At 37.4% G+C, this 10,915-nt stretch overlaps 1 protein-coding gene across 1 annotated transcript; it reads left to right on the top strand.

Moving 5' to 3' along the window:
- The first annotated feature begins 5,497 nt into the window (after nt 1-5,497).
- LOC123529108 (uncharacterized) lies at nt 5,498-6,142 on the top strand. The gene has a single exon (XM_045309315.2). The coding sequence runs from the start codon at nt 5,498-5,500 to the stop codon at nt 6,140-6,142; it is 645 nt and encodes a 214-aa protein (XP_045165250.2).
- Nucleotides 6,143-10,915: the final 4,773 nt, after the last annotated feature.

The following is a 10,915-nucleotide window of genomic DNA, read 5'->3' as shown; positions in this document are numbered from 1 at the left end:
CTGATCGCTCGATGTCCGTCGTCTGTCGTCCATCGTCTGTCAACATTTAGCTTGTGTATGCGATAGAGGCTGTATTTTTCAATTAATCTTCATGAATATTGGTCAGAATGATAACCTTGATGAAATCTAGGCCGAGTTCGAAAATGGGTCATCTCGGGTCAAAAACTAGGTCACTAGGTCAAATCAAAGAAAAACCTTGTGTATGCGATAGAGGCTGTATTTTTCATTTAATCTTCATGAATATTGGTCAGAATGATAACTTTGATGAAATCTAGGCCGAGTTCGAAAATGGGTCATCTCGGGTCAAAAACTAGGTCACTAGGTCAAATCAGAGAAAAACCTTGTGTATGTGATAGAGGTGGTATTTTTCAATTAATCTTCATGAATATTGGTCAGAATGATAACCTTGATGAAATCTAGGCCGAGTTCGAAAATGGGTCACCTCGGGTCAAAAACTAGGTCACTAGGTCAAATCAAAGAAAAACCTTGTGTATGCGATGGAGGCTGTATTTTTCAAATCTTCTTCATGAATATTGGTCAGAATGATAACCTTGATGAAATCTAGGCCGAGTTCGAAAATGGGTCATCTCGGGTCAAAAACTAGGTCACTAGGTCAAATCAAGAGAAAATCTTGTGTATGCGATAGAGGCTGTATTTTTCAATTGATCTTCATGAATTTTGGTCAGAATGATTGCCTTGATGAAATCTAGGCCGAGTTTGAAAATGGGTCATCTCGGGTCAAAAACTAGGTCACTAGGTCAAATCAAAGAAAAACCTTGTGTATGCGATAGAGGCAGTATTTTTCAATTGATCTTCATGAATTTTGGTCAGAATGATTACCTTGATGAAATTTAGACCAAGTTCGAAAATGGGTCATCTGGGGTCAAAAACTAGGTCACTAGGTCAAATCAAAGAAAAACCTTGTGTATGCAATAGAGGCTGTATTTTTCAACTGATCTTCATGAAATTTAGCCAGAATGATTACCTTGATAAAATCTAGGCTGATTTCGAAAATGGGTCATCTGGGGTCAAAAACTAGGTCACTAGGCCAAATCGAAGAAAAACATTGTGTATGCAATAGAGGATGTATTTTTCAATTGATCTTCATGAAATTTGGGCAGAGTGATTGCCTTGATGAAAACTAGGTCGATTTTGAATATGGGTTATCTGAGGTCAAAAACTAGGTCACTAGGTCAAATTAAAGAAAAATCTTGTGTATGCGATAGAGACTGTTTTTTTCAGTTGATATTTTATGAAATTTGGTCAGGTTGATTGCCTTAATGAAATCTAGGTCGAATTTGAATATGGGTCATCTGAGGTCAAAAACTAGGTCACTTGGTCAAATCAAAGAAAAAACTTCTGTATGTGATAGAGGCTGTATTTTTCAGTTGATCTTCATGAATTTTGGTCAGAATGATTGCCTTGATAAAATCTAGGTCGAGTTTGAACATGGGTCATCTAGGGTCAAAAACTAGGTCATATCTAAGAAAATGCTTGTTTTATCGCAAGCGACCAATTTTTTGGTCCAATCTTAATGAAAATTGGTCAGAATATTTGTTTCCATGAAATCACTAGGTCAAACATGTTTTACACTGTTATGGAGTGTTTCTTAGGTGAGCGACCTAGGGCCATCTTGGCCCTCTTGTTTACATTTTTGGCTTCAAAAAAGACATATACATCAACTGAAAAAATATTGGATATTATGTCCAATGAAAAATGATGACTTTGATAAAATTGCAAAAATGGTTTAACTCTATATAAATATTTGTTTAGTGCAAAAAATTCAATAAAAGCACTTACTGGGTTTTTGCTCCAATAAATCTAAATACTGTGTAATATTTACTGGTGCAAAAATGGGTTATGTGCACTTATTTTTGTTAAATTATTTACATTTTAGGGAATATCAGATTGTCTGATTCCACTTCAAGAATTTTAATATAATGTTATACAATGAAAGATGATAATAAATAGATAAAAAGAGCAGGAGAACATCCTGCATATTTACAATAATGGCAGATGTATTTATACTTTAGAATCGAACTATATTTGTACATCTCCGACATGACAGCCACTTACGCAAACATACACATATACGCACTTGCACACACACACTCATACAAACCGGACACACACTGAAAAAGAGAAAACATGACAAGTCTTAAAAAATCTTATTAGCAAAATGAAAACAACAGATTCCGCTCAAATTACATTTGGCTCTATTTTCACTATAAGCTACAATAAAAGCTCAAATTACATTTGCCTCTATTTTCACTATAATACAATAAAAGAACAAAACTTATTTTATGTTTTTCGGTGGTTTATCGAAATATAACGGTGAATTATATCCTGATAAACTCACTGGCCACTCAGTGAAAATGATCAAATCTGATACCCGGATTAACGTCAAAAAGTTTACCGAGCGTACTGAAAGCCGGAAACAATATGACGATGACGTCGTTAAAATGACGTCATCTTTGCGATGCTTCCTGATAAAGTTTCCCGCAAATTTCAACATTTTATTGAAATAAACACAACAAAAGTAGAGTTTTAGAAATAAAATAAACAGAAAAATTGTTGGTATCGATGTAATATCACGGTAATTTCACTCGTGAACACCAAAAGTTGTTATTCTCACTCGTGGCTGCGCCACTCGTGAAAATATCACTTTTGGTGCCCACTCGGTGAAATTATAACGTGATATTACACCGAAACCAACAATTATCCTCTATATATCGTTTATTGTATTTAGGATTTAAATATAGATCCATAAATGCATACAAAATGTAAGATCACATCAAGACAACAAATGTACATGAATAAGCAGAACATAGATAAAAAGTTAAGGTCACCACAGACATTTTTAAGTAATGTACATATTTTTAAGTACACCCTCGAAAGCAGTGAAAGTGACCCCATCTCATGTTTATCAATGATAAAACTCTAAATCTGGCAATTCACTTTTGTTTATTTTTTATTTCAAATTAACCCTTAAATTAAGCAATTAACCCTTTTTCATGAGACTACATGAATTGAGTTTTCAAAATGTTTTCACACTGAAAATATACCATAGACACAAACTTGTATTTGCAGAAGTTTTTTTTTCTTTGAAATCTTATTTAAAGATGATTTGTCATTTTGTTATTTAGCAAAATGAGCTGTTGCCTCGGGTGGGTGGTGGAGGGGAAATGTGAATAATGCCACTGACCCAATACAGATTGTTCAGTGAAGCCCGGAAAAAATATGCGAAGTGAAACGCATACAAATAATATGCAACAAAAATGTATCATTCTGAATGCATTGAACAAACTTTTTAAATACTAGCTTTTTGTGTGCTTTTAAAGGGAAGTAATAAGATTTCTTGATATACTTTTTAGCTCACCTGTCACAAAGTGACAAGGTGAGAGCTTTTGTGATCGCGTGGCGTCCGTCGTCCGTGCGTGCGTCCGTCAGTCCGCGCGTAAACTTTTGCTTGTGACCACTCTAGAGGTCACATTTTTCATGGGATCTTTATGAAAGTTGGTCAGAATGTTCATAATGATGATATCTAGGTCAAGTTTGAAACTGGGTCACATGGGGTCAAAAACTAGGTCAGTAGGTCTAAAAATAGAAAAACCTTGTGACCTCTCTAGAGGCCATATTTCTCATTGGATCTTCATGAAAATTTGTCAGAATGTTCACCTTGATGATATCTAGGTCAAATTCGAAACTGGGTCACATGGGGTAAAAAACTAGGTCAGTAGGTCTAAAAATAGAAAAACCTTGTGACCTCTCTAGAGGCCATATTTCTCATTGGATCTTCATGAAAATTGGTCAGAATGTTCACCTTGATGATATCTAGGTCAAGTTTGAAACTGGGTCACGTGGGGTCAAAAACTAGGTCAGTAGTTTAAAAAATAGAAAACCCTTGTGACCTCTCTAGAGGCCATATTTCTCAATGGATCTTCATGAAAATTAGTCAGAAGGTTCATCTTGATGATATCTAGATCAAATTCGAAACTGGGTCACATGTGGTCAAAAACTAGGTCAGTAGGTCTGAAAATAGAAAAACCTTGTGACCTCTCTAAAGGCCATATTTTTCATGAGATCTTCATGAAAATTGGTCAGAATGTTCATCTTGATGATATCTAGGGCAAGTTTGAAACTGGGTCACGTGGGGTCAAAAACTAGGTCAGTAGGTCTAAAAATAGAAAAACCTTGTGACCTCTCTAGAGGCCATATTTCTTAATGGATCTTCATGAAAATTGGTCAGAATGTTCACCTTGATGATATCTAGGTCAACTTCGAAACTGGGTCACGGCCGGTCAAAAACTAGGTCAGTAGGTCTAAAAATAGAAAAACCTTGTGACCTCTCTTGCGGCCATATTTCTCAAAGGATCTTCATGAAAATTGGTCAGAATGTTCACCTTGATGTTATCTAGGTTAAGTTCGAAACTGGGTCACGTGCGGTCAAAAACTAGGTCAGTAGGTCTGAAAACAGAAAAACTTTGTGACCTCTCTAGAGGCCATATTTTTCATGGGATCTTTATGAAAATTAGTCAGAATGTTCACCTTGATGACATTTAGGTCAAGTTCGAAACTGGGTCATGTGCATCAATAACTAGGTCAGTAGATCTAAAAATAGAAAAACCTTGTGGCCTCTCTAGAGGCCATATTTTTCAAGAGATCTTCATGAAAATTGATCAGAATGTTCATCTTGATGATATCTAGGTCAAGTTCGAAACTGGGTCACGTGCGGTCAAAAACTAGGTCAATAGGTCTAAAATTAGAAAAACCTTGTGACCTCTCTAGAGGCCATATTTCTCAATGGATCTTCATGAAAATTGGTGAGAGTGTTCAGCTTGATGATATCTAGGTCAAGTTCGAAAGTGGGTCATGTGCGGTCAAAAACTAGGTCAGTAGGTCGAAAAATAGAAAAACCTTGTGACCTCTCTAGAGGCCATATTTTTCATGAGATCTTCATGAAAATTGGTGAGAATGTTCACCTTGATGATATTTAGGTCAAGTTCAAAAGTGGGTCACATGCCTTCAAAAACTAGGTCATTAGGTCAAATAATAGAAAAACCTTGTGACCTCTAGAGGTCATATTTTTCAATGGATCTTCATGAAAATTGGTCAGAATTTTTTATCTTGATGATATCTAAGTCACATGTGCTCAAAAACTTGGTCACTATGTCAAATATTAGAAATAACGACGTCATACTTAGTTCAACACTAGGTCATGTGGGGATAGGTGATTCAGGACCATCATGGTCCTCTTGTTTCGCTATAGTTATGTGTTTAAGATACGTTACAGCGATATAAGTGCTTATGGTAACTGCTTGTTTGTCACATTTAATTAAATACATTAAAAATATAATTATTTTATATATAAACAAGAACAAAATCGTCATGGACCTAAGACAGTCTTTAAGAGCATGTAACTATTACACATAAAGAACGGACATAATTCATGTAATGGGCGTCTAATATTTAAAAATTAATTCGCTGGATTAACCAAATGCCACACTTGAATAAACCTACATGTATAAATCTGTGGATTCAACCGATTACAGAAACGCTAACAATCGAGGAAAACTTAAATGGTAAACAGCGTCGAGGAGCCTCTCAAAGAGGAACTATATATATGAGGTCAACTAGTCGAAGCCTTCGGTACACTAGAAGACAGAATCTCCTTTTGACAAGGAAGGTGATGAGATTTGGCACGTGGAACGTGCGAACTATGTACGAGGGAGGTAGGAGTGCAAATGTAGCGAAGGGGATGAGAAGTTATAATTTGCAGGTGCTTGGGCTGTGTAAGACCAGGTTGATTAACTCCTCGGAAACTAGATTGGGCGCAGGGGAGACCTTGATCTATTCAGGCCACAAGGAGGCTGACGCACCACACACAGAAGGAGTCGGAATCGTGATGTCAAAAGAAGCAGCACAAGCACTCATTGGATGGGAACCAATCAACTCGAGGATCTTAATGGCAAAATTCAGGACATCCAACAAGAGAATCACACTCGCCACCATCATGTGTTATGGCCCAACAAACGACGCAGAGGAGAAGGTAAAGGAGGATTTTTATGATAGACTTCAGACAGTGATAAATGATAGACATGACAGAGCGGTGGTCATTCTTATTGGGGGATTTCAACGCTAAGATAGGGCAGGACAACCAAGGTTATACAGCAGTCATGGGAAGACACGGATTAGGTACCATGTACCAGAATGGCCAGATGCTAGCAGATTTTTATGCAGAGAACAATTTAGTCATTGGCATATCGGTTATCCCACACAAGGATGTTCACAAGATAACCTGGGTGTCTCCAGATGGAAATACAGAGAACCAAATTGACCACATCTGTATTGGGACCAAGTTTAGAAGATCTTACAGATTCGTTCTCGTACTTCAGCGTTAATATTTGGAATAAGATACCTGCTGAAATTAAGGAATCAAGTACATTACAACATTCAAACATAATATCAAACGACATTTGTTCATGTTACAGTACAGTGCTTAAAATAATTATATTATTACAGTTTTTTACATATAATGATGTCCGTTATTTTATAATGGAAAAATGAACAATCTACACGCGGATTCTCAAATGGGGATTAAAAGACAAATTCGTCAGTTGAAGAGGTACATGATCGGTTTGGCAGCTGTTTTAGCCTTAACTTTTGTTATTCTCGTCATCACATTTTCCGTTTTATTCGCGAATCTCAAACGGGACATTGAAAATCATGATCATCCCCCCAAAATTGGTGCTCAGATGAACAAAGTTTTAGAAAAGGAGGAACTGGTTTATTATGCAATGAAGTGCGTTTAGGTCCTAGTGTTGAAGAAGATCAGATGTTGGATTATTTTGTGCGAAAACCTGGAGTTAACGGCAGAAACGATGAGGAATGTTGTGTTGAAACACCAGCTCAGTTACTTTAATTACTTCAGATGGTAAGTGTTTTTCATCATTTCAAGTACCTACAAATATATGATTCAGAAATAAATTTCTTTTAATTATGATTTTGTGAATTTTATCGTAAATGATGTGGGAAGATGAAGAAATATCGCATGACGGGAAGGAAGAGGGGTACATTTTTAAGTTACAAAAGATGGGAGACCTGAGTGAGTGCAAGAACTACAGAGGGATAATGCTACTATCAGTCCCGGGGAAGGTATTATACAGAATTCTACTTGATAGAATGAAAGCTGCTGTTGATAGCCTTCTTAGAGATGAGCAGGCAAGTTTTAGGAAAGAGAGGTCTTGCACTGATCAAGATTGCCACTCTGAGGATCATCACAGAGCAGTCACTGGAATGGAATAGCTCATTATATGTCAACTTTATAGACTATGAGAAGGCGTTTGACAGTGTAGACAGACAGTCGCTATGGAAATTGATGGAGTACTATGGGATACCAGGGAAGTAAATTAACATCATACAGAACACTTATGAAGGAATAACATGTCACGTTCTGCATGGAGGGACCACCACGGAAAAATTCAGCATCAAGACAGAAGTTAGACAAGGATGTCTTCTTTCTCCTTTACTGTTTCTATTGGCCATTGACTGGATAATGAAGGAATCAACAAAAGACAAGAGAAATGGTATTCAGTGGACCCTTTGGCACTAGTCTAGAGGATCTACATTTTGCGGATGACCTCGCTCTCCTATCACACACCCACAACAGATGCAAGACAAGACTTCAACTTTAGAAGCCAGTGCATCAAAGATAGGACTGGGAATAAACAAGGAGAAGACCAATTCCCAGTCCTAAGTTATGAGGATAAATGCCAAAAGTGACGACAACATTAGGTTGACAAAGTGAGAGATAGAAGAAGTGAGATCTTTGCTTATTCAGGAAGCATCGTCAATGATACAGGCGGGAGCCCAAGAAAACATCAAGGCAAGAATAGCCAAAGCAAGGACAGCTTTCAGCCTCTTCAACAAGGTCCATGCATAGGAGGCTTACTACATAGGAATATGTATTATATGTGGACATATTGTATTGAATAAACCTACATGTATAATCGCATTTTTTTTTGCTTCCATTTGTTACAATTTATGGGAAAACAACCCTAAAAGCATGTGAATACAACTCTACTTAATCTTAAGGCCCATCTAGACGGTATTCCTTGCTGTATAAACCTGAGGTGTACATTTTTTAAGGAGTACACCTTGTATATCTACACGGCAAATCATGGTTTATGCAACTCATTATCCTTTATTTAATTTCTCTCCAACATTCCTTCTGCATAATGGAAACGCTTGAAGAAGACCTTTTGTTGTGTGTTTGTTTAGTAATAATTTGTGTTACTCTTAAGAAAATTAGAAGGGATAATTTGATAGGAAGACAATGGGTGAGGTCATGGATAGCCAGGAGGGATGAATTTGGTGCATATAATGCACTGTTACATGCATTGATGCTGAAGATCCGACAGCATTTAAAAACTTTATACGCATGAACAGACCTTCATTTCTTGAACTGTTGGAATTAGTCACACCCCTTATCAAAAGTGTTCTTTGTCTGCAGTCTTTCTTAGAATAATTAGGATTTCTTATATTCCATAATTCTTCTTCCCCATGATAATATTCAATTAATTTTTGTCTGCGATGCTCCAACTAGCCAACATTTTTGTATATAATCACAAATAAATTCATTAATTGTACACTTTCATACTCTCAATACTTCTGGAATGTCATACAACAACACTTTAATCCGCTTTAATTCGATGTAATTGATAAAATAAACAAAATTGACACAGCCAAGGTTTACAGAAATAGAACATGCTCTACCCTAAAAAACTTGCTGTATACTCCCAGAGAGGTTTATAAAACAGTGTAGTAGACCACATCTACACGGTTAACTTTGATGTATAGATCAAAGTTTATACAGCAAGGAGTACCGTCTAGATGGGCCTTTAAAGACCTGCTCAAGTCCTGCCTTTTAAGGTTAAAAAAGGAGTGACGCAGATCTTTAATATTAAATTGTCACTGAAAAAAGCGTCTTCCCAAAGTCCAGCCGTACGTCCGCGCCGTGGGAGGCGGTAACGGGTAATGCTGGTAACAGGGCACTGGTGAAGCTGGGGGGCCAATCGTCCGTTTGTGGATTCAACCGATTACAGGAACGCTAACAATCGAGGAAAACTTAAATGGTAACCAGCGTCAAGGAGCCTCTCAAAGATGAACTATGGGGTCAACTAGTCAAAGCCTTCGGTACGCTACAAGACAGAATCTCCTTTTGACAAGGAAGGCGATGAGATTTGGCACGTTGAACGTGCGGACTATGTACGAGGGAGGTAGAAGTGCAAATGTAGCAAAGGAGATGAGAAGTTATAATTTGCAGGTGCTTGGGCTGTGTGAGACCAGGTGCATTAACTCCGGGGAAACAAGATTTGGAACAGGGGAAACCTTGATCTATTCAGGCCACGAGGAGGCAAACGCACAACACACAGAAGGAGTCGGAATCGTGATGTCAAAAGAAGCAGCACAAGCACTCATTGGATGGGAACCAATCAACTCGAGGATCTTAATGGCAAAATTCAGGACATCCAACAAGAGAATCACACTCGCCACTATCATGTGTTATGCCCCAACAAACGACGCAGAGGAGAAGGTAAAGGAGGATTTTTATGATAGACTTCAGACAGTGATAAAAGATAGACATGAGAGAGAGAGCTGGTCATTCTTATGGGGGGTGGGGGGGGGGGGTCAACGCAAAGATAAGGCAGGACAACCAAGGTTATACAGCAGTCATGGGAAGACGCGGATTAGGTACCATGAACCAGAATGGCCAGATGCTAGCAGATTTTTGTGCAGAGAACAATTTAGTCATCGGCGAATCAGTATTCACACACAAGGATGTTCACAAAATAACCTGGGTGTCTCCAGATGGTAATACAGAGAATACCAAACTGGCCACATCTGTATTGGAACCAAGTTCAGAAGATCTTACATATTCGTTCTCGTACTTCAGCGTTAATATTTGGAATAAGGTACCTGCTGAAATTAATGAATCAAGTACATTACAAACATTCAAAAATAATACAAAACGACATTTGTTCATGTTACAGTACAGTGCTTAAAATAATTATATTATTACAGTTTTTTTATATAATGATGTCCGTTATTTTATTATCATTAGAATAATTATATTTTTACAGTTTTTTTTTTTACATATAATGACGTTATTTTATTATTATTATTTTGTTTTGCTGTTGTTTGTTTATTCTCTTTAATATTCTTATAATTATGTGAGTGTCTGTCGGATGGATAAATGGGAAGCTTCTAATCGTATTTAATACATTGATCATTGACACATTTTTTTTTAAAATATGATTTTGTGAAATTTATCGTCATTGATGTGGAAAGATGAAGAAATACCGCATGACTAGAAGGAAGAGGGGTACATTTTTAAGTTACCAAAGAAGGGAGACCTGAGTGAGTGCAAGAACTACAGAGGGATAATGCTACTATCTGTCCCGGGGAAGGTATTTAACAGAATTCTACTTGATAGAATGAAAACTGTTGATAGCCTTCTTATAGATGAGCAGGCAAGTTTTAGGAAAGAGAGGTCTTGCACTGATCAAGATTGCCACTCTGAGGATCATCATAGAGCAGTCACTGGAATGGAATAGCTCATTATATGTCAACTTTATAGACTTTGAGAAGGCGTTTGACAGTGTAGACAAACAGTCACTATGGATATTGATGGAGCACTATGGGATCCCAGGGAAGTACATTATCATCATACGGAACACTTATGAAGGAATGGCAAGTTCTGCATGGAAGGACCACCACGGAAAAATTCAGCATCAAGACGACAGGAGTTAGACAAGGATGTCTTCTTTCTCCTTTTCTGTTTCTATTGGCCATTGACTGGATAATGAAGGAATCAACAAAAGACAAGAGAAATGGTATTCAGTGGGCTCTGTGG

This window comes from Mercenaria mercenaria, chromosome 13, assembly GCF_021730395.1.
Source record: "Mercenaria mercenaria strain notata chromosome 13, MADL_Memer_1, whole genome shotgun sequence".
Lineage (NCBI taxonomy): Eukaryota > Metazoa > Mollusca > Bivalvia > Venerida > Veneridae > Mercenaria > Mercenaria mercenaria.
Note: the sequence above shows the minus strand (reverse complement) of the source record. Positions and strands in the feature narration are given on the sequence as shown.